Source organism: Gouania willdenowi, chromosome 21, assembly GCF_900634775.1.
Source record: "Gouania willdenowi chromosome 21, fGouWil2.1, whole genome shotgun sequence".
In the NCBI taxonomy this organism is placed as follows: domain Eukaryota; kingdom Metazoa; phylum Chordata; class Actinopteri; order Blenniiformes; family Gobiesocidae; genus Gouania; species Gouania willdenowi.
The window spans coordinates 6,413,643-6,438,976 of record NC_041064.1 but is presented as its reverse complement, the minus strand read 5'-3'; the positions used below and the strand labels follow the sequence as shown (position 1 = coordinate 6,438,976).

General features: G+C 39.2%; 1 protein-coding gene across 1 annotated transcript in view; it reads right to left on the bottom strand.

The window, feature by feature from the left end:
- dars1 (aspartyl-tRNA synthetase 1) overlaps nucleotides 1-25,334 on the bottom strand; it is a 39,212-nt gene that overhangs the window by 9,243 nt on the left and 4,635 nt on the right. Inside the window, exons 3-10 of the mRNA XM_028436741.1 lie at nucleotides 22,400-22,429; nucleotides 22,204-22,261; nucleotides 20,172-20,264; nucleotides 16,636-16,738; nucleotides 10,165-10,267; nucleotides 8,868-8,948; nucleotides 4,896-4,955; nucleotides 1,567-1,678 (exon numbers count right to left, since the gene is read on the bottom strand). Coding sequence (XP_028292542.1) covers nucleotides 1,567-1,678; nucleotides 4,896-4,955; nucleotides 8,868-8,948; nucleotides 10,165-10,267; nucleotides 16,636-16,738; nucleotides 20,172-20,264; nucleotides 22,204-22,261; nucleotides 22,400-22,429 — 640 coding nt within the window. The remainder of the gene's footprint in view (nucleotides 1-1,566; nucleotides 1,679-4,895; nucleotides 4,956-8,867; nucleotides 8,949-10,164; nucleotides 10,268-16,635; nucleotides 16,739-20,171; nucleotides 20,265-22,203; nucleotides 22,262-22,399; nucleotides 22,430-25,334) is intronic.

Genomic DNA, 25,334 nt, shown 5'->3' with positions numbered 1-25,334 from the left:
TTTTTTTTTTTTTTGACAGATTCCTCAACAAACTGTGATATTTTCAAAAACAAACTGAAGTACGACACTACAGAGGTCAGACTTAGACAAACATCTCCTGTTTCTGCTTTGACGTCAAAAAGCCCTAATCTGATACTCTCACATTGTAAAAAAAAAAAAAAAAAAAAACCTGGGGTGGAGACGGAAGGGGAAGGGGGAGGAGTTTAGGAAGATGCAGTTATGCAAAAAGAACAAAAAAGGAATAAAGAGCGCCAACTAGATTAAAAAAAAAAAAGAAAAAAGCGCGCCAACTAGAAAAACTGATATTGTGAGAGCAGCTTTCCAAACATCAGCAATTTCGAAAATGTGGAAGTACGCGTTTAGCCGTTTGTTTCAAACGTGACAGGAAACTAAGTCAATAACAAATCAGCCAAATATTTAAGAACAAAAGCATGTGCATTCTGCTTTATTAGAGCTAATATTGTCTATTTTTATTTATTGTACTTTATTTTGGTTTGAAAAACAATAAAATAATTTAAAACATAATAGTTACATGTATTATATGAAATAAAATAGAAACTTCAAATTAGACAAACACTAGGGGTGTAAATATCGATTCTTTGGACAATGGTATAATATTTGCAGATATTACAAAGTCTGCCACAATTTCATTTTAATTTGTTTTCGATTAATTTCATACAATATTTTCTACCCATTCAACACAACCAGTTACATTACAACTAAAGTAAGAAAAGAAATACTAACCAATGATGGTGCTTTAACAATTTCACTGCATTTAAATGAAAATCATTCTTTTGTTTTCTAAGAAAAATGTTGATTGATTTGATTGGATCATTGCTGAACCAATGGATCCATTACACGCCTAACAAACACTAGGGCTGGGCAATATATCGAAATTCAAGCTACATCAGAATTTTTAATTTGACGATATTGAAAATTACACTATCGCCTATATTTATATATTTTAAAGCTTATTTTGTATTAAAATACTTATTTCAGGAGTTGCTGTTTTCGTTAGTTCTCAGAACAACATGAAAAACACGGATACATTTCTGAGTGCGTCCTAACCCCAACCTTCCCCTAAACAACCCACACTACAGAACTCACTCACATGTGCTGTCCCTTATTGGAGAAAAGTGTCACATATTGTGCAGCTGTTTGTTAATAAATGTGCCTGTGGGGCATCAGCAAATTTAACCCAGAATTGTCTTTTTGTCAGACATTATCAAGTTAAAAATATCAAGATTTATGACGTTTATCGCCATTTTGAAATAAAATATCGCGATATGAGTTTTGGTCCATATTACTCAGCACTAATAATCAGTTTACCTTTAGGGTGGTTTGCATCGACACCGCCCATGACACTGTTTAAACAGTTTAACTGCAGTTCACCATTGGTTTCTGATTTGAGAGACAGTCTAGAGAAAAAAAAAAAAAAAACGGCGACCTCACTGTGAAGCAATGACTAAGCAGGCGGTTGTTGGTGGGTGTCTACATAAAAACAAACGTTCTTTTTCGCTGAAAAGTCTAATCAGAAATGATTCAGGGTGAAGAATGTCCTTTTACCTGATATTATTTTGGGAGTTTGGATCTCCACGAAGCCTTTATTGGTGAGAGTGTCTCTGAAGAGCTGACACACACCTGACTGCAGGCGGAAGATGGCCTGGCTGGTCGTCGTCTTTGGGAGGACACACACACACACTATTATTAACACAAAGTGTGAAACACAAGCTGAATTTACACTTCTTATGTCAAAAATCTGAAATTAATGTTCATGGGGCACAGAGAAAGCTGGAGCAAGAAAAAAATATCAATGACTAAGCAATCTCTGTTTTCTTTGGTTTATTCCATTTACAAATCACCGACAACTTGGCGTTCCCTCATTGACGTTTGATGCTTGCCCCTCCTACATAACCTGCCCAGTTAATGAAGGATCACCTGGTCAATGTTTAGAATTTACCCAGTGCAAACAAAGAATACAAAATAAATAAATCCCACAAAAAGAAACAAGTTTATAGTTAAATAAACAGTAAATTAATGACCACTTTAAGGTAAAATATTAAATTATTTAAACATCAAAATTAGCTCCAACACTTCTCTTTTTTTCTTTCAAATGGCAAAAAAAATAATCACTCTCGAGACAACACCTGATGTCTTGAGAACCACAGCAGTGCGACCGTTGAACAGAAGGGAACAAAGAAATCGTTAAAACCAGAACGTTTCCTGAAATCGACTGATTCATCTCAAAGTGACCACAGATTTTCTACGTTGAACACGTCTGCTTTTCTTTTCAAGTCAAGAAAAAAAAAAGACAGACACTTTCACTTATTATGCATATCTGCTAATTAAAAGTTAGAATTTTCCCTTCATTTCTACCTCTGAAGAGGAGTCACCAGAGGAGCAGTTGGCAGAATAAAAAGGTGATAACTTGTCTAAGGAAATCTCATTAATCTGCAGATATTGCTTCAGTGCGGTGTGGCTCCAAACTCCTCTTTCACTTTTGATAACGGCGCTAAGTGAAATGAGAACACGGAGTGCGTAAAACACTTGAACCAGTGGGCTGATGAGCCGTTTACCAGTCATTTGGTCACCGTCTTTCACAATGGGGCTGTTCCGACATTAAACCCAGAGAAAACCAGTCTGTGTAAGACCACAGTCACGTTTAGAAAGCGAAGAAACCCTTTCTTTTTCCCACTGAAAGTCTGCAGTGAGATGACGAAACCACACGTGAGAAAGTCGCTGCTCTGAAAGGAATTGAAAGGCAAAGAAAGATTAAAAAAAAAAGCTGCCGCCGTGCCTCGAAGCAACAAACAAACTGTACATGTTTCTGTGGGTTGAAACTGAAGCTTTAATGGCCCTGGTTCTCACAGTGAAGCTTCAAAGGGACAAAATAAAGCTGTAAAATGTGAAGAAGGAAAAGGTAGAACTCTGAGAATATCAGGTGAAGGCAATTATGGACAATGTTTTTGACTTTACTACAGGGATTTCTGCTTTGTGGCAACTTATAATAACAATATTGCATCTTTGCAGAGAAATTCAACAATGGACTAAAAACCTACAAAGAAGAAGCGTACGGTTTTTAAATTAATGAAGAACAATAGATTTACTGATGAAATAAAGTAGCAAAGCAGTGGTCAGCAATCCCCATCTTGTGCCGTGGCACACAATAAAAATAACTCGTAAAAACACTTTAAAGCGATCAGCAGATGCCTCTGAGGAAGACTGACAATTGCAGTCAGTCTTCATGGAACCGTTTAAGGTAGTATTTTTTTTAATGAGTGTGAGACCACAAAAAAAACACAACTTAAATTCACTGAAGTGATATTGCTGCCTTGTTACGTAGCAAGTGAGCGCCTTACTTTAATGTTGTTGTGTTTAAGGTAAAGAAAAACTCTGTGTGACTAAAATTACTTTTAAGAAAGTTTTGCATGTGAACATTTTTGTTTAATTTTAAATGGAACAAGTTTGCTCCATTGCTTACTTAAATTTTAAAACCGCCTTATTTTCTTTTATTATTTTTTTCAGTTTAGGGCTCGGAAAACTGGTTTGTTTTGTTTTACTGGGAAATAACTTGCAAAATAGTGTGAATAAACTCAACATATATATATATATATATACACACATATATATTTATTTATATAATCCAGCCCAATTTTGCAGCCTATCCAACCTTAACTAGTCACACAAGTCAACAATTGTCCACATTTCCAACAGGTTTGATGCAAACAACTAGGGATGTCCCGATCCGATACTGATAATGGGCCGATATCAGCCAAAAAAAACTATTATCGGATTTTAATCGGACAGTGTCTAAAATCTCCGATATATATTATATTTATCCAATTGTAGAATACTGTAGTTATTATGTTGAAGGTTAAAATGTATGTAACCAATTGGTTAATAATAAATGGGTCAGTTTTTCTCATACCTACTGTTGCTGACTATTGTTCTTTGATTAATATCACTTGATCAAGCCTTTTCTAACATTCCACACAGCAAAAAGAGTAATAAAATTATGTATGATTTGTGCAGCTATCGTATAAATATTGGCCAATACTCAAGACTGAAATATCGGTATCGTATTGGAGGTGAAAAAGTTGTATCGGGACATCCCTACAAACAGCAGGAGTAAACGTTTTCTATAATTTTGTAATAACTCGCAAAATAGTCTGAAAAAACTCAACAAAAGTAGTGATAAAATAATGATTTTGCAATATATATATATTTATACACATACATCATCCAACCTTAATTTAACTAGTTACACAAGTCAACAACTATTTCCAACAGCTTAATGCATACGAGTGATTTAGTAAAGTGTATGAGTGTTAAATGATGATCCAGTTGCAGAGGCGGTTGTTTTAATGAGTTCAATTATCATTGAAAGGACTTTATGACGCTTGTTCTCAGTATCTGCAGGTGTGGGATCCACTTTGTGCTTCTGCTGAGTTCCACAGAGCAAAAAGTGATGACAGGCGTGTGTGCAGATGAGTCTAAAGTGCACAGGGTTACAGAAGCAGGTGTTGTTAGCCTAGTGCTGCTTGGTGCAGTTGGAGCCTTCCTGCTGCCACATCATCCACGTGGGAGGAACATATCAGAGACAATGAGACACTTTGTGGCCCCACGTCTTAGGCTCATTGCCCAAGGTTCGGCATATCTCCCACAACGTACGAGATTTACGGCACTAAAAATATTCCACCACCTAGATTTGGAATGTTCCAGTGAAAGTCTATAAGTTTAGAAGAAACCAGCAGGTAGAATTCTTAAAAAGGACATACAGTATGTTTGATCCGAACAGCGTGAAATCTTTTTTCCTGTTTTCAAACGTTAAATTTTTTTAAATAATAGGCTTTGACACAAAGTTAAAGTTGAGTTAAGCTGATGCAGCCACTCACCCTGAGATCAATCACCCTGTTGTCCAGCTTGGTGTCCTGGTTAACGGTGGCTCTGCCTTCCTGAAGGGAAACAAAAACACATGATGGTGTCAAACAAAAGCCTTCAGGTTATGAAATATTCAACAATAGCTTTACACAGGGGCTTTTTATTTTACGCGATGTGTAAATATTTCTAGATTCTCTGCAGACCTCCCAGGGAAGCAAATTAAGGGAAATGTGTAATATGAGCAATGCACTGCATTAAAAAGCCATTAAAACCAGTACAAAGCTATCACTTGTTTACGGTGATGTGTATTACACAAAGGTGAAAGTAATGGATTACAAGTACTCACATTATATAGGTACTTTTTAGAGTATATTTCTAAATCAGTCATTTTACTTGTACTTAACTACGTTTTGGTGATTGGTGAAGTAATTTGTTACATTTCTACACCCAACCGTTACTGAGTTTTTGTTTTAAAATGATCAACAAACATTGTAAAATTACTAGACAACTATCAGATTAAATGTAATGCTCTGCGCCAAAACAGCATTGAATGCCGGTTATTTTCATGAATGTAGCTATACTTAAAGCCATATACCTTTTTCATTTTTGAATTTAAATAATTGGTTATTTTATTTAAAAAAAAAAAAGAATTGTACATTTTGAAAAACATTTTATTTTATACAGACTAGTGCAGTGCCCGTAGAAAGTCTTGCTATAGAAATAAGGGAGGTTAAGTAGCTTTTCCATGGATGGTTTACATGGGAGCTTTAATTCCTCTTTAATTCAGAACAAAAGTTAAATCCTCTTTAAACAGAACTTGTAAACACTTAATTCCTAATGCAAATTTGATTTTGAATTAAAAACACACACACGAACGAACGACGCCCTAGCCCCGGGCCGCATACACGCGCAGACGGCGCCCCAGCCGCCACGGTGCCTCTGCTCGGGACAGGCTTCCCCTTGCCAGACACCATCCACCCTCTGCCCACAGAGTGATTGGCTCTGGTGCCCCCACAGGATGCCTCAACCCGTCCAACTGTTCTGCATGATCAAAGCCATCAAAGACTAAATCCACAGTGATGTCGTCAGTTCTAAAATTTCACAAAAGTGCCGCTCCCGGTGGACAATTTCATGAAATCATTAATGACCAACATCATTGCAGTCCAAACAAATCTGACGACGCACACCTTTGAACCAAGCAGCAGCCATGTTGAAAGTCTCAGCTCTCTCTGTCCCTGAACCACAGAGATATTTGAGCCACACACACACACACACACACACACAGACAGACATTTCTTGCTTTGTAGACAGATAGATGCCTTTGTGGAAGCTAAATTAAATTCCAATCGTGCAAGATTTGGTCTCTTCCTTTTTAAGTTTATACATGAGATGTTTACTGCAAGAGAACAGTGGCAAGATTTATTCCCAAATAAACATGCTTTGAGTACTATTTAATTGAGCTACATTTTACTTATACTTGAGTATTTTATGAATGACTTACTTGTACTTGAGTACAATTTCAATACAGTAACAATACTACTTGAGTAGGATATATCAGTACTCTTTATACCTCTGGGATCACACCTCCATCATAAACAATGACTGGATCATGGAGTAAATACATCCATTTAGTATCTATAGTGGCTGTGACATCTGTAACGTGGGACCAAAACAAACGGGAGGAAAAGCTGCACAAATGAAAGAGTAAATGTTTCATCGCAGGAGGAACCAGTGCTTCCAGGGTTGTAAAATGTCAGGCTTCCTCAGGGAGGCCACAGAGGTTTCAGCTAATAGCTCGCATTGCCACATCCTGCTACGCTCGGAGAGGGCATCAGAGGCCTGTGTGTGTGGGGGGTGTGTGGGTGGGTGTAGGCAGGTGCTTCTCCCAATGTGTGACTGATTCAAACAGACAAGAGAAATACCAGTGATACTGCTGCAGCTGCAAAGATGAGCTCACTGTGCACAAAAATGCATCTCTAAGGCAGATTGGGAACACGTAATGCAATAATATGTAAATTAGAAATGGATCTGAATGAAGCTGACGATACTTTGTTGTTTAGCCACATTAATGCTTTCAATTAGGGCTGGGCAATATGGACAAAAACACATATCTGGAATTTTTTTCTATGGTATAAATCTAAATATTTCAATAAAGTCTTACCAGAAAGACAATAATTCCACACAGGCACATTTATCAACAAACAGCTGCACATAATGTGCCACTTTTGACTTGCTCCCCAAAAAGGGACAGCATGTGTGAGTGAGATCTGTAGTGTGGCTTGTTTAGGGTATGGGTTCTCAACCTTGAAGTCAAGACACAGGGAGGGGGTCATCAAATGCCGTCAAGAAACTAAGAATATTTTTACAATTTTAGCTTCATTTTTACCCTTTTTTTTTTTTTACAACTACACCTAACTTGCCATATTTTAACCTATTTTCATTTTTCATTCATTTTTGCCAATTTAACAACATTCACGATTGGTCGTGCCCATTATTTGCCAATTTAATTACTTACTTTTTCAATCACAAATACCCCAACACACCCTACCCCCCATTTCCACCACTTTGAACTCTTTTTACCAAGGCCATTCTGGAAAGTAGCAAAAGCAGCGACTCCTAAAATGAGTATTTCAATACAAAATAAGATATAAAATAAAAATATATTGTTATAGGTGATATTGTAATTTTCTATATCGCCAAAATAGAAATCTTGATATTTCTTGAATCTCGATATATTGTCCAGGCCTACTTCCAACTATAGGAGGATTAACTAAACCACCTCTGACTTGTGTAAATATTTTTGTTTATCTGATATTACTGATGCATTTAGTTGGAGAGATGCATATATAAAAAATGCATTTTTTCTTTCAAAACTGACAATAATCAAATATCTCTTGAAATAAGCACCTTCCTGGTGGATGCATTGCTTTCAAAGAAGCTGTATCTGCCACAGCAAAGGCTAAAGAGCCGAACAGCCGTCATAAGTCATCAATAGTCTGGCTGGGGGAAGAAATGTCCTTTTGAGTGTTTTTCATCGCTCTGAAATGGTTCTGCATCAATGTAAGGTCCTGTAATCTGAATTCAGAGAAGGATCTAAACTCTTAGCTATTGGTTCTTATAATGACTGTATGATGAAATTCCCATTGGCAAGAAGGAGGGGGAGGTGGTGGTGGGGGGGGGGGGGAGTCGAACAAGGTGATTAGGTTTAATTACACCATTATTGATTCTGCCAAAAACACTAATCTCTCGTCCTTGGTTGGAAATAGCTCAACTGTGAAAGGGCAAAGTCACTTTGGAGCAAATACATACTTCCAGGTGGAATCTGACTTTAGTCATGTCAAATATTTCCAGTGGCATAAAGGTGAAGCCAGTAATATTACCAAAAAAATAATAAGAAAAAACAAAATGTGTTCCAAACAGTATCTTTTAAATATCTGCATCAAGAATGTAAAAAGCTAATCAAATGAGAAAAAATCACTGAAGTCTAAAGGAAAAATAGTTAATTTGAAGAAAATACACAGAATAACTAATATTACAGGGCTGTATAATATGGGCTGTTAATATGGCTGCGTCACAGCAGCATTCAAATCTTGTTGACCCTGATCTGTACGTGCATGTTCTCCACAATCGTGCAGTGTTTTTGTTTTGTTTTCCCAAAGGTTATTGATTAGAAACATGTATGTCAGGATTCTTGCTATCTATAAATTGGCTACAGCAGTAAATGCAGGTGTCTGTGTGTGTGTGTGTTAGCTCTACGACACATAAGTTAGCACCCTACATAATGAAAAGCTGTAGCTTATCTGACTAAGATAAACAGGCATGCAGAGGGATGTGTGGACTAACTGGACTAATGGTTTCAATGGATTCACCATCAGGCTCTCACACAGCCCTTTAAACTACAGTAAGAGCAAACCACTAATTAAAAGCTCAATAGTTTCATCTCAGAACTCCTTCATAAGTTCATATAACCATTGTTTGTTCCTCACCTCTTCTCCCTCTCCATCAGGCCTCACAGCATCCTCCAGCTGCAGGGGGAGACGAGGCTCAGCCTGGCTGATGACAAAGATCTGAGCACAAAAGAAAGAAAGAAAGAAAGAGTGGGAGTAAACGACGATTACAAATCAAGTGTTTGATCAATTAAGATTAGATTAACATTCAGCTAACGCAATGCTTCTCAAAGTGTGTGGCCCACCCCCCTTGTGGGGAATGGAGGCTAGAAGTGGGGCGCGACAAACAGGAGCACATTTTAAATTTCATGCAAATCTTTTGAAAGGCCTTTCTTCATTGACAATAAAGATTATTAATACTAAATAAAACATCTACACACAAGGAAATTAACCTAAAAATGTGCAGATATGCAACAGGGAACAAAATGTAACGTGGAACTGAAGTGCACAAATAATGATTGAGGTCAGCGTGTGAATTAGAGTTAAACAATAATCAAACTTTCATTAGCTGACTTAGATAACTCCCTTTTTGGTTTTCTCAAGCTTTTTGGCACAGATTGTGAATAATGTTTTATTATTTCCTGTATTTTTGACTGCTGCACTTTTACATTTGTTTTTGATGAAAGTGATTAGTTTAATTAAGTTTTTGATTTACGTATGAAATATAGTTAGTTAATTTCAAACGTGCACTGAATTTCCTTTGTTTTCTTCATCTGTTTGGCACAGATTACGAACAATGTTGCGTTAGCTCCTACATTTTCAAATTAGTTTTTTTATGCAAGTGATTAGTTTAATGTAGGTTTTTAATTATTATGAAACATGACATAGTTCAATAAATTTGAAAATGTGATATTTGTCAGGATTATTTAAAGGGGCAATGAGCACAGGTGGGGCTTGAAAGTTTACCTTTGTTCAAAGTGGGGAATAAACAACACAGTTTAAGAACCACTGAGCTAATGGAAAGCACCAGGAGTCCATAAAATAAGTAGAGAATAAAAGTGAAAAGCGCTAATTTAGTAAACTCAATTTTTGTGTAAAAGAAAAATAAAATCAACTGTGTTTATACGATGATTCCTCAAATGCTTTTTTTTTTTTTGAAGTACCTGCACACAGGCAGCATTGGTTTTTTGCTGCCAATTGATCATTTTCAGCTGATTGGTTAAAAATACAACAATTAAATATCATATAAAAGCTTTTTCAGTATCACTATTATTACGAAATGCATCATATTCCTTTGTGAGGAAACTTACAAATCATGGTGCTTCTATAGCCGTTTATCATCCTTGCTTTGAAACATTTGAACTTCCTGTGAATAATAATTAAAAACTATGCTGACCCTCTCGATGTGGAGCTCCACGTCCTGCTGTGAGCAGCTCTCGATCTTCAGCTCCACTTTCCTCACCGACGCCTCCACATCGACGATGCTCTCCTTAGTGATGCTGAAAGAGAATTAGCATTCAGAACAGGAGCGCGTTACTGATGATCAAATCAGATGCACAAGTGCCTTTCACATCCAATGAGCTGAGAATCTTTTTCATAGAATATACAATGGAGCTCCGAACAAAAACACTAGTTTTGGCAATCGCAGCAAATCAATGCTCAGCTCAGACAATTCATTTAAAAAGACCTCTAAATCTAAATTGAAATCTGAAAACTAAGGATAGTCCAAAGTCCCTAGGCTTTCTTCAGTGTGATCAAAAACTCCAAAGTGTTGTAATTAAAGTTGGAGCCATTTTATTTGAAGTTAAATCCACTTTTCAGTCATTAGCCACAAAACAAAAAAGATGTAAATAAACAAAGGAAGTGGAGCTGGAGGGGGCTTTGTGAGCTTTGTAAAAACTTGCATCATCATCCTGGGAAGTACCCGGCTCTACCGCACAGCTTCATGTAGACAACACACACTGGATTCTTTTGATAAACATGCAAGGGAAAGTAAACTCCAGCTCATGCAGATTGCCTTTGGGTTTTTATTTAAATGAAAATCTCGAGTGTCATCTGAGAGGAAAAAGTACCGTGTGTGTCCCAGCATGAAGCCTGATCGTTAACCTGCTGTAATCCTTCACTCGAGCTCATTAAAATGTAGTAATGATGGACTGAACACAGGGGGCACGTGACAGCTGCCTTAGAGTCCAGCCGAGGATCAGTTAGAAAAATATACAGCTTCACATTAATATAAGCTCTGCTGCACGGCTGGACACTGCTGTTTGAGTGCTCACTGAGGGGGGAAGGAGGAGGGGTTCATAACAGACGACACTATCACAAAGAAGTGATCCGCAAAACTCAGGGAGGAAGAGAGAGAGAAAGCGAAAAAATTGTATTTATAGGACTCTTTTTTTCATTTAAAGTTGAGAGTGAGGGCAATGCAGCGGAGCGCTGTGTGTGTAGATTTTTCACTCAGTCGCACACGTGTCTGGTGAAAGTGGGTGTCGGGAGGCAGAATATTACTGACCATCATCCCTGCAGCAGAATGACTGAACTGTAAAAGCCACTGAACGTTCAAAAACAAGCTTTGGATAATGTAGGAAAAAAAAGACAGCTCTCAGCTTTAATAACTCAGGACGGACGCAACATGCTCCGTATACAGGACGATGTCCGAGTGGAGGGAAATTGCATGCAAGCGAGTGACAGCAGAAGTCATACATCTGTTTAATATTTGTTTTTATTTTTTGTGTGTTTGCTTCAATAAAGATCAAATACCGGTAATAAATAAAAGTTTGTGGACCAGGAAGCGGTGCTGGCTCGTATGCATTTATGGTGGAAAGAACAAATAAAAAGTCCAATAAGGTGTAAAATGTAAGATATCTCAGCCAGTTTTTAATAGTAAGGAAACAAACAGCATAAAGTTGTCTAGGGCTGTAGTTAACCAAGGAAATGGTTGGTCGACCAAGACTATGGCACACGTAGCAATTAGTCAACCCAAAAAAAAAAAAAAAGAAAAGAAAAATTTGACCAGAACCCGACAAAGCAGAAGTGAAACCTACAGGTCTGACAGATATTAGGTATTTATATCCATGCCTGACCTGAAACGACAATTAAAACCTATTTTTTCCTCATCCAAATGACATATTTAAGTTTGTTTTAGTGGTAAGTCTGCTTTGATTAATAAACTGTTCATGTCAACATCAGATCAGCGCACAGGGAAACAAACGCACATCAAACACAGGTGCGCAGTGTGTCCCGCTGCGCCAGAGACAGCAGTGGATCTATTTACATAATCAGATAATCCACGTATCAAATATAAAGATAATCTATGTACTTGTGCGTACTTGTGTGTACTTGGACATTTAATCTTAATCACCTATATAAGTGCATTGCATTTTTAAACGGTATTGAAACTGATACCATTGCTGGCCAACCAATGAAAATCTTGGTCCACCATGACGGCACCGACCAATTAGTTGAGTAAACGACCAAAGTCGGCAACCCTACAGTTGTCACATCACCACGTTGGGTTTGTTCATAAGCGATGGCGTCCGGATTCGACGTGATCGCTCCTGAGGCTGATATAGTGCACGGTAAGATGAACTGACGGATGGTGCAGTCATAGTGTGGTTCCAGTAAAAATTGACTATAAAAAGCTGTAAATGGACCAATATGCAGACGTGGAGCAGTGAGGAGACGACCTCATGTGGCGAGGGAAAATCATCAGAATACACGGAAATCTCTGTTGAACCGTTCGAGAGTGTAGAAGCCCACCTACCTGCCCGTTCTGATTGGCCGAGTCGCTTGCCGGACACCCTCATCAGTCAATAGGGTGTGGCCTATGTGACGTTGCAGCCTTTACGTGGATTTTTCTTGGAAAATTGCTAAATTATTGAAATTCAGCCAATACAGCGTTGCGTTCTATAGTCCTGCATTAACGATGCTATGCCATGTTTAGTAACATTTCCTTTATTCAATAGTTTTTTTTGTTTTAACATTACAAAGTTTGCAAAGCTGTAATTATTATTATTTTTAATGAGCTACTCCTCTGTTCTGACAAAGGAAAAGATGAAATCCAGACACTCCTGATCAAACTAAACCAAGGGTCTGCTGAGGATTATTGCAGTGTTTGAGTTCCAGCCCTCAGCTGCTTAACGCTGCTGAGGAACCTAAGCAGAATAAATCCTGTAGATCACCTAATTTAACCGTGGGACTGGGAGGATGATGACTTGGACACACAACACATGAAAGAAATCCTTGTTGTAATGTCATCTTTGCCCTCAGCCTGATTATGAGCGTAGATCCAGTAATCCAGGAGCTCATGCTACTCGTCCATCATCATGTGAAACTGCATGTAATCCAAACATTCAGAGCCAACAGTGACGTGGTTAACCAATCCTTTATTGACTTCAGAAGTGTGCCGATACATCGATTATTAGATTAATCAGGACTTGAGACGTGACGATTCAATAATGATTCCTAAATCTTCAAAAACATTTTTTTTCTTACACAAGAACTTGAAAGTTTAAAATCCTGAGCATGTTGACAGGTGATAGCAAAGATAGCAATGATGATGAATAGTTGTACATTTAATAATGAATTGGGTTCTTTTATCCATCCACTGTTTATTTAAAAACCCAATATCCACAAGAGAGCTGATGCTGTAGGTTTTATATGTTTTTAAAGCTACTTTAATTGTGGATAGCTTGAAGATCTTTTACCTTGAAGATCCACATACAAATGTCCTAAAGGATAAACTTAAAAGACTTTAGATGTGTAAAACATGTTGTATTTGTTTGATAGGTACGTTTCTTATTTGCAAAAAAAAATGCACTCGATTGTGAATAATGTTTTGGATTTGCAAACCACAATGAGTTTGTTTGTGAATTGTTGGGTGTGAACAAAACATGTTTTTCGTGTTTGTGAAGATTTGGCATGATTTTAACTCCAAATAAAGGGAGCCAGGGAATGTTGATATTATAATAGTTGTTAATAACTGTTCTTTTATTCATTTTTTAAAGCTGCTTTGATTGTCCGTAGCAAAGTGTTTAGTTTGTTGTAGTATTTATGCTGCTCATTGAGGATTTTGTTTTAATTTGACATAAATAAAAGATAATGGTGAGGCATGAGTTTGGTTACTTTAATTAATGGATACCATCACATACACCTTGTTCAAAAGCATGAAATAGCTACAATGTGAGGGAAAAAAAGGTAAAATATACATTGAAAATAATATTTCTCATTGAATAATTGAATTGTGGCACCCTGAATCCTAATCAAATTGAATCGTGAGGTTCCTTAGATGGCACACCCCTAATTTAGTTGTTGAAGGGCATTACTGAGTTTTTTTACAGCTTGAGTTTTAGATCGTTATTGATTAACATGTCGGTGTGACATCACTTTCACTCTCCGTTGACAGAGAAAAGACATTGCAACGTAACTGACCAACCACACATTGCAGATGCACAGAAAGAGGAAGTGAAAGATGCTCCGTTGGAAACCTTTAATGACTCCTTGTGAATCTAAACAAGTGCTGGGGGCAGGTCATCTGAGAGGAACTGTGGCACAGTCGGGGGTTTGTGACTCTTGTTATGAAGCAAGCTCAGCTTGTTCACACTGATGAGGTCAGGACGTGCGTCTAAGAAGCCGTGACCTCGCTCTCGTTATAAAATAATGCCTTCGTCTTCCATCAGGTTTTCCAGTTGACCTCGACCTGCTGCTGTGAAGTATCCAGAAGCTTCTTTAGCAGCAGGTTGATTCGCACAGTTAACAATTTATGAAAGGCTCGGCATTCCACAATAAAACCATGCATTAACTCATCCACTCGAGATCTGAGGCCTTGAGTTTTTCCTAAGTAAACATGGCTTATATTACAGGAAAGAATTATTTTATAGTTATTTTGAATTAATTCTGTGTATTAGCATGCACACAGTCTGTAAGACGGCCTCAGATACAGCAAAGGTTTTATACAGCAATCAACCTCAAATGTTTGCTTTGCTTATCTAGGTTGATAAAAGCCATTCGAATAGCCAGTTTTTCCATTGTTGTAGAAAAGGTTTTTGTACCTAAAGAATTTAAAATATTTTAGATTGTACATCAAGGATATTTTTTTTTTGTAATGTTTTTAAAAATGTGTAAAACGTGCTGAAATTGTTCAATAGGTATGTTTCTTATTTGCAAAACAAAAATGCATTAGTGTGTGAATGAAGTTTTGTATTTGCAAACCACAATGACTTTGTTTGTGAATAGTTGGGCATCAATAAAACATGTTGTGTGTTTGTGAATTGTTGGGTGTGAAAAAAACATGTTTCAGAAAAAATGATATTATGCAGCGAGTTGTTAATGAAAGTGTCTGCATGGCATTTTACATCGACGACTTTGACCCAGAATTGTCTGTCCGATAAAAACTTTTTTTGCAAAAAAGAAGGTGTTATCATTTTTTTCGTCCACATATAAAAAAAGTGTTTAAATGTTTATCAGACACCCTTTCCCATTACAATAGATGTGGATGTGTAACTCAATATGCCACACCACAACTATGCATGCTACTACTTCAATGACAAATTTGGCTTTTTCTGAATGATGTTGCATTTAACCTCGAAACGTTTTCATCAGATTCTCAGGTTTCAGTCTTTAGTCTAAAATATGTGTAAGGGAATCTGAGACACTAACCAGTGGTTGACAGTCTGTGTGTTGGTTCTGTCTAATGTTTACCCTGCCTAGTATGTGGAGCAAGCTAGAATGAGGTTAGACACCCTGTGACCCTGACCAGGATAAAAAAGACAGGGATGGTTGTCCTTTTTTTTTTAAAAAAAAAAAGGAAAAACATGGATGCTCTCAGCCTTTCTCTGCTTCTTGCGACAATCGCTTTCTGTTTAAAATGTACAACACCTCACATGAATGCACTTTAGATGATCAATCTATAGACAAATAATGTTACAAAGTCGTTTATATTAACTTTTAGCCTAAAAAAATGTCTTTGGGGGTCACCAGAAATTTGTGATATCAAAACGGGTTCATGATTCAAAAAAGTTGGGAACCACTGCTTTAACCTCATCAGACCAGTGTAAGTTACATGAATGGAGCACTTTGAGTTTTCACTACATCACAGATTGTCAAATAATGTTGAGGTAATTCCTCTAACATTCCTACTAGTAAAACTTACATATACTAATATTGTTTGAGTTGGGCGTAGGGGCCCCCTAAGGTGTCATTTTAATCCTCTACACTGGTTGAAACTGTTGCAACCAGTGTAGGAGGCTTTCCTGTTGGGTTTTTTTCCCTTTTGTAAAAGGTACCGTCGTAATAATTGTTGCACATTTGGACACAAAATGAACTTCCAGGCATTCCCATATTATTTAAACACTTGCGATCCCCCTACGCTGTGAAAAGTTCCCAGTGAGAACCCTTTAGATTGAGATTCATATTGTCACTAACTGATAAAAGACTCTTGCCTGTCCAAAGGAAAGTTGTATTGTGTATTTGATTACATTATTATTGTTTCTGTAGCGACTGTAATCTTTTTGAATCGTCCCACAACACTCACATCCGCACTCAGGTAAATGTCACATAGTTACACAAGTTCACCTGATGCTTCTTTTGCTTAAGTGCCCCTTCTCACAACAATAGCGGTGTTGATTTGGCTGCTAAGCAGACGAATGATGTGAGGCTTTCCTCTAATTTGAGCTGTGATATCCATCATCTAAGCAGGAACTGCTCCATTAGAACACCGCTCTACTCCACCCGGTTAAAAGCCCGCTTTCATTTTCCGCCCTCAGCACCTCAGTCAGAATGTGTGAAAATGGGTCAGCGGACAGTTAAGGGAGTGTGTTTTCCCACCATTGTTTTTACCCTCTTTGACAGGAAGACAAGTCGCCGTACTCACTTTGCAGCAAACTTGACCATCTGCTTGCTGGCACGATCTCCCACTGCGACCAGGGCCTGCACGTTGAACTGCTGCTGACGCAACACCAGAAAGCACTGCTTCCCTGGCAGACAAAACAAGAACAACCATATTTAGCGCTGGCTGTTTGGGTGCAATTGTGTCCCAGATGTGTCACAAAACAATCGTTCACTCTCTGTCTGGGGGTCATTTGTTCCATCGCACAGAAACAGTGCAGACTTAAGATGAGAGAAACATCCCTCAGCCTTCAGGAATCAGGTGAGGCGTGAAACATTAGCAGACAGTGCCTTGTCTTTGAAGGGCCCTCTGTGGAGAGGGGCTGATTGCTACCTTCCTATCAAACGCACACAAACAAACTGATACACAAAGGAATGAGTGAGTGTAAACAAGTTAGCAAAGCAAACAGTGTGGGTAGCAAAGCGCTGGACCACCCAGGTGCTTAGACGTTGTGAGAAAGGGACAGGTGGGGAGGATAATAGAAAAGCACCTCATCTCACACCACATCAGGATGTTATTGAGCTGACACGGACATCCTACAGCGAGCACAGAGAATCAGGACACAATTGATAGGGGAAGACACTCTTGACTCTGGAAGTTATCTCTACAGGGAATGACATCAAAAACCGTCCTTATGAGGACCAGTGGATGTTTGCTAGCAGGGTTAGAGGGCGGAGTTTTTTTTTATCTGCTTGTTAGCCGTAGTATTGCTGACGATGGCTAGTGTGACATTACAGGATCGCAGGAAGAAAAACTCCATCTGATCATCCTATTTTATAACCAACGAAAATGGAGAAACAAGCACATTCCTCAACAGGATAACTTCCCAAACACAAATACAGTTATCGTATTTTCAGGGCTATGGTATTGGCCGCATTCCAATATTTTAGCAATTTTCTAAGAAAAATCCACATAATGGCCACACCGTCACATAGGCTGAACTCTATTGGCTGATGATTCAAATGACTCGGCCAATCAGAACGAACAGGTAAGCAGGTTGCTGTACTCCTGTTTGGTTTAACAGAGATTTCTGTGTATTCCAATGCGTTTCAACTGAGGAGTTTCCATCTCCACATGAAGTTCTCCTGCTCACTGCTCCACGTCTGCATATCAGTCCATTTACAGCTTTTTATGGTCACTTTTTACTGGATCCAGGCTGATACTCCTCTCCGCCCAGGAGCGATCACGTCAATAGGACTCCGGACACAATTGCTTCTGAACAAACCCAACGTGGTGATTTGGCAAATTTATACTAATCTTTACGAGCAAGTCGTGCATGCTTTTATTTCAAGTCGTCTGGACTACTGCAATGCACTTTACTAGGGCAACAGCCAAAAAGCACTTTCTTGCTTGCAGTTAGTCCAGAACGCTGAAACACCCCCCGGGACCAGGGGTCCTGGTCCCGGGGGGTGCTCCTGGGGCCCGGGGTGCTTGGCCTGCTGGCCGGGCCGGTCCTGGCGGGGGTCTTTCGGGGCGGGTGGCGCGTGCCGCGCCCTTGCGTACCTACTGGTACGGCCCCTGCTTGGGCAGTGCCCCGTGAGGTAGGGTGTCGGGGGCCGGAATAGGGGGCCACATCCCGGCGGGGCGGTCTGGCTTGGCCCTTGGAGGGGGCCCTGGCTTTAAAAAAAAAAAAAAGAACTGAAGCTCGTGGCGCGGGCGGCATCAGTGAAGGGTGATCTGGGGCGCCGTGGGGGGCTAGGTTGGGGTGCCTGGGGGCCGGCGGGGAGACTCCCAGCGGCCCCCTGGTGCCTTATGCGGCTTGGGGTGTGGTCGTCCTCCCTGGGCGGGCTGCTCCTGGTGCTGCATCCGTTCCGGGTCCTTCTGGCCTGGGGTCGGGCCCCTGCTGGCTCTGGGCTCGCCGGCGGGTGCCCACTGGCTGCCTGTTCGGCGCGGTTCTGGTCGTCTGCTGGGTGTGGGCTTCGGCTCCTCCGCTGGGGCCTCGGGCAGGGAGTTCTCTGGGCCCTCCCCTCGGGGGGTTAGGCGCGGGGGTGGGGTGGGGGGGTGGGGGGGTCGATGGGGTGGGGGGTCTGGGGGTTGGGGGTGGGATCGGTGGCGTGGTGCGCTGGGTCCTTGGCTCCTTGGGGCTTTCTCGGGTGTGTATGGGGGGGCGATGGCTGCCTCTCGGCTTGGGATCTTGGGGGCGTTCGGGGGACTGCTTGGCCGTGGGGTGGTCGCCGGGGGCCCTTAGGCTGCCTGCTCTTGCTGCTGGCCTGACTGCTTCTTCGGGCCCGGGGGCGGCTCTTGGGTTTTGCAGTGGCGGTACTTGGAAATACATTTGTCATGGATGCACTGGCCTTGGGCGGTGGGATAACACTCATACTGGGCTCAACCTTAGACACGTTGTTCCCAAATACCTGTTTTATGGAATTTCCACTCACCTCTTCCTCTGTTCACAGCCACCACCATTATTCCTAAACCACACACTGGTCACCAAACTGGCTTGACAACACAACAATAAACACAATATACACAACCACAATTTCACATTGCATCACTTAAAACTATTCCTCACCCATTCCATATCCTATCTTGTATCCCTCTTCCCTGCTAACTTCCCCACCCCCCTCCAACCCCTCACCTTGGTGTAACACTGCCCTCTCTCTTTTACATCCTCCCTTTAATAAAGTATTTCTTACCCTTCCCTAGGGAGGGCTGGTGACGGTCACAATTATGCAATGAAATAAATAAATTTATTTAATTGCAATAATAAAATATGCATTGCTGTCAAAAGATTGCACTTCTTGTAGTGTTAACCTTCGAAAGCATGTGCAGACAAGGTAAAAAAAAAAAAAAAAAAAAAAAAAAAAGAAACACCACTTTTAACAGGGACCAAAAAACGTGAACCCCAATCCTTGCATCTTTGCACTGGCTCCCTGTTCATTTTAGAATTGATTTAAAAACTTAGTTTGTTTTTAAAGTTTTGAATGGACTGGCCCCTCAGTACATCACAATTTACACTTCAGCACGTGCTCTGAGGTCTGAGGGCCAGCTCCAGCTTGAGGTTCCTAAGACAAACCGTAAAACCAGGGGGGACAAAGTGCTTTCTGTTTTCAGCCCTAAGCCGTGGACCGCTCTGCCCCTCCACGTTCGAACAGCCCCCACCATGGAGTGTTTTAAATCTCGTCTTAAGACCCACTGTTATTCTCTGGCTTTTAGCACCGCGTAAGTTGTGCGGTCCCCTGTGTCTTTTAATTTATTTTATTGTTCTTATTTATGCAATTTTATTTATTTATTTAAAATCAGTTTTCTTTCTATTTATTTATTTCTTTAATGTGTTTTTATTTCTATTTATTGTTTTATACTCATTTATTGGTGGAGCTCATTTGCATTGTTTTGGTTTTATTGTTTTTATGATCTCGTGCAGAACTTTGGAAACGTTTTGTTTTTTAAATGTGCTATTTAAGTAAATTGGATTGGATTTACTTTTTATCAAAGTACAGCTAGGATTGGTGGAGAGAGGTGGCCCTAATATGGACATACAAAGAAAGTTGAGCAAAGAGAGAAAAAGCGAGTGATCTCACCTTTGGCTCGACTGGTGTGGACCCGAGCACGGAGCCAGACCAACTGGTCAGCTTTAGCAGGAGTAAGATCTTGGATCTGCACCAACGTCCTGTCTGTTACACACACACACACACACACACACACACACACTTCAGTGTTTCAAATTTCCCCTTGAGTTACTTACACACTCCCAGATGCACCGAGAGCTAGGAATTAACATGTATGTGCACGTGAGGAAGCATGCACAATTAAACGCTCAGATTACAGACGTGTCTGATAAATAAGACACTGGAGGAGGCCCTGCTGCTGAAAGCTGTCCAACTACTCTATCCTCTCAGGCTTTTTATGACTAATTGACTTGAGTTTCACCTGTAGCACTGGGAGCCATGCATACGCCAGATTATCAGCAAAACAGAGGAGGTGCAGACACCAAGGCTACACCAGCGAAAACAGAGCCGCCCTCCTGGCTGAGAACTCTACATCAACCCACATGAAAGCCCTCAGTGCCTGTGGCCTCTCCCATCCCATCGCCGTGCACGCAGGTGAGAGAGGCCCCACATTGTCTGCTGCCATTGGAGCTGAAAGAGCATCCAGACAAATGGACGTCATTAAGAGGTCGACCTGTTGACTCATCCATCATGGAATTATTAAAGACTTTAAGAGTTGACAGTTATCACTGAAATCCTGATGAGAATTTATTCAAATATTTACCATGGTTGTTATTCATGTGCTTAAAGGTCATCTGGGAAATTCTGGATCGACATGCTTTCCTGTACTAAGGGGGTGACTGTTGACACTATTAAATAAAATAGCAACAGATCCACACTTCTCTTGTCTACATATAGGTAATATTTGGCATTTTCTCTTCCCAAATTAATCAATTTCCCTGTATGCCATATATTAAATGTTTTACCAATAGAAATGTAAAAACTAGTGATTTCTTTTCCACATTGTAAGCTTTAAACTCACAAAAAAATTGGATTTAAAAAATATTAACAGTCTTGTTTCAACTAGGGTGGCAAAGAGGCAGAAAATGTAAAGTACATTTTCACGGGAATTGAAAAATTGGAACTTTTCAGGGGAATTATGTACAGAAAATAATTTTATCATATCCAAACACAAATATAGTTGGGAAAACATATTTTAGCATTATGTAAAATTTCAGCTTCTACCGTTAAACAGTTTAGTTTCGACTAAAGTGGCAAAAGGCCAGAACATTTACGGTAAATTTCGAAAGAAAGTGAAAAATAGAAACTTTTCAGGGAATTATACAAAATTATACAAACAATTATTAGCATCCATTCAAACTAATTAAATTAAAAAAAAAAAACAATGACATTTTAACTAGGGTGATAAATTACCAGGAATTTTCCAAATTGGAAACTTTCCATGAGAATTAACAAGAAATATTGGGGAATTTTCCAAATTAAAGGTTGATACAAAACAGGGATGATAATATAGTATGAAAAATATATTTTAGCATTATCTAAAATATCAGCATCTATCTTTAAACTGCGTGGTTTCAAGTGGGAAAATGGAAGATACATTTCTAAGGGAGGTGAAAAAAAAAAACTTTTCAGGGGAATTTTATACAGAAAATAACTATCATATCCAAATATAAATATTAGCATCCATTCAAACTACTTCAATTGAAAACATAATACTTTTTCAAATAGGTTTGCATATTTCCAGGACTTTTCAAAAATGAAAATATTTTATGGGAATTAAAGGGAAATTTTCAAAATTGAAGAAACAATAACACAGTTGGGAAACTATATTTTAGTATCACCTAAAATCTGCATCTGCCTTTAAAATGACTACAAATGTCTGCTTAATTCCACTAAATAACTCCTTTGAAAAGTTTATATTTTTGAATATTCCCTAAATACCCAAGGTTACTGTAAATTCACGTGGCAATTATTACCAAAAATGTTCTGTCTCTTTGCAGCCCTAATTTGAAACTTAACAAACAAAAGAAAAACTGAAGAAGAAAAACTCAATCCAAATGCAATGGGAATTCTGCTTCACGCTGAGCCAAACCATTAAACTCACCCAGTTTTTCCTGGGATTGCACCATCGCAGACACACCATAGCGATGCTTTGCAAAGTCCTTGAAAAACCAGAAATGTATTTAAGTCAGCAGCTAAGATGGTTTGATCACATACACACAAAGGTTACAGACACACAAAAAACAGACACAGGAAGTGGACTCGGAGGGGAGGACTGATAATTACAGAGAAATACTCACATCTTCCTCAGAGCTTTGTTGATCCGCAGCCTGAAACACAAAGCCATGACAGGGAATGAAAAGCAGAAAAATAACCTCAATAGAACTATCCATTAAAATAAAGAATAAAAAAATCAAGCAATTGTTCAAAAACATCCTGCTTCAAATACCGTTTTTTATGATGATAACCACAACAGCCATTTAAATTGTGTTGGTGCCTTCAGGGCTTCGAATAAAATGATCAATTCATAGCTCTGGCATAGAGCGTAGAATTGGTTCTGTGGTAGGAAAGCATTGCACGGCTATTCCATACGTTGCTCCAACACATCATGAACAATGAATAATGTCAGGAGCAGATAGTGCTTTGTAATAGGCACACAGTAAGTGGACAGATATTCTTTATCTCTGCACTCACTCCCAGGCAAACGACTCCCAGTGTGACGGGACCGAGTGAGTCCCCTGCAAAGTTACTGTTGCATTTCCTATGCAAATTGATATTGGGGAGCGGGCGATGGCTGCTGCCTGTAGAGTGAATTGGAATTACCCATCCACGGTTTGATAATCCAGTAATATGATGGATGAGATTGTGGTTCAGGATCAAACCCAATATAGACCTGCTACAGCCGCGGAGCATCCCAACCACCGTGGGTCCCACAACGGTGACAAGTGACGGGAGGAAAATTGCAGTGTAGGAAATGACACCGCGCACCAACACTCTGTAATAATCATTCACCTCAGCTTTCAGGCTTCCCTCAGGGCATTGCTCGTATGCTACGCTATCGTATGGCAGCGATAGCCACTGGATTACACTCTGACAGGACTCGCCTCTACTGTGAAACCGCTGACTGGATGATATCAGTTTAAAAAGATGAGATTTGTTGCTACTCCCACAGCGTAAAGCCACATGGGTTTTGACAGCATGAACTCAGTATAAAACATTCAATACATTTACTTCTTCATATCATCACATATTTGGCCTCAAAGAAGGAGATAGAGAACTCTGAATTGTGCTGATAACCACCAGTCCAGGTGATTGGGTTGGGGTCCATTATAATTTTAATTGCGTAAGTGATAATTAATTATAATTATGATGCAATTACAATTGTGAGTGTTTTGTTTTGTGCAAAACTGACCAGACTGTACTTGATTTTAGTGTTTGATTTGTACAAAATAATTATTTCAATCAAGCGTCCCTAGTTGCAGTACAATTGAATAGTAATTGAGTTCAGATAATTGACTTGGTAATTGGCATTGAAATTCTATAAAAACTATCAATTACAATTAAACGCAAACCGGTGGAACCATGTTGCAGTTCTATATCTTATACATACAGTATGGAGTTAATTATTAAAATATGTTTCATGTCGACTTTTCCCACTACCTGTCAGTTCTCTTGTGGATCATTTTACCATTAAAAAAATAAATTGAGGGGTATACAGATATAAAAAAGGCTCAGACATCCACACCAAAAATTTCAATACGAATGCACCGAGTATAAACACCAAAGCGATCCTGTGGAGTGCGTGTGCAGTCCGCGAACGAAGCCAGGCGAAAGTATAACGAGCCCTTTAGGGTGCAGTGTGATCTGGCCAAGCACATGGAGGAAGAATCCAAGTTCCCTCCAACAGTGCAATAACATGTATGTATGCATGTAGTTAATGTTGATGACTGACTGTCTGTCTGTGGAATTACGAGCAGATTAGTCATATTATGCAATAGCTAAGGTCAAGTGTTCAAAGTGCACCATGCATGTTGATAATGATTGACACATAATTAATCTTCTCTTGGCTCTGATGTTAAAACACTGAAGTCGATATGCAATGTTACAACTTGTTAACATTTTTCTATTTAACCCATTTGCCATTCTAGCTTTAAAAAATATTTTACAGAAAAATTCCGATGACTTGCTCAATCTGGATCCAATCCTGATAAAACACAGTGGGGTAATTAAAGACCCAACCCAATATAACGGAGTCAAATTTCTAAAAGATTAGTTCTTCACGAAAGGAGATTCATTTTTGAAATTTTGCCAATGACGAGAGAGCTCAGATGGTGTGAGGTCAATCGTTGGTGAAAACTTTGTCAAATTTTGTTCAGTACTTTTGATGTAATCCTGCCAACAGTCAAACTAATAAGTGCTGGTGAAAGCAATAACTGGCTCAGTTATTGATACGTTCATTAGTGAGAGTGAATATCCACACACCATAATTAGTTTAATTCAGATCAGGAATGTATTCTGGAAGCAAAGACTCATGGAAACCAAAAGCATCACGACATTCAGCTCCAAGCGCTGACGATCCAGGTTTCTAAAGAGTTCTTTAATAACTACAGGGTAAAAAAGCTTAATATCATTAAATCAGTTTCCCTCCACTTCCTGTGTTTCCTCAAACAACTTCCATAAGATGCTTCTTAAGTGCAGAATGGAGAAAAGATGTGATCATGAAATCTGACACCAAAAACACGTACAAACACAGAATCTCTACCAGAAATCTAATTTAGCCCAGAAAATTTCAAACCAAACAAAAAATTAAATAAAAATGTTTAGGTAACTCAAGGTGGATACTGACCAATCGCATTTTACCTCTGTCATGTTCAAAGCTTACTGCAGAGCAACCTTTCATTCATTTAATCCCACAGTCATTCAGTCATTTTTCAATATAATGGTGAGAATTAAACTCATTTAATTTAGGAATCTGTAGGGCTTCATAATTTCCACGTTACGGAATCGACCAATGTAAACGGAATCCACTGTTGAACTCGGAAATTGACATAATGTGGATAAATCCTCTAATTATTACGGTCATCAGGATTATTTAAATTAGGTTAATTTAATTTAGGGTCAATGAACCTGCTCAGATTCAGTGAATCATTCATCCCTGAGGGGAAATTGGGTGACATAAATGTTGCTCTCATACATCTTTATAAGATATATACAGTATATATAATTCAAAAAGAG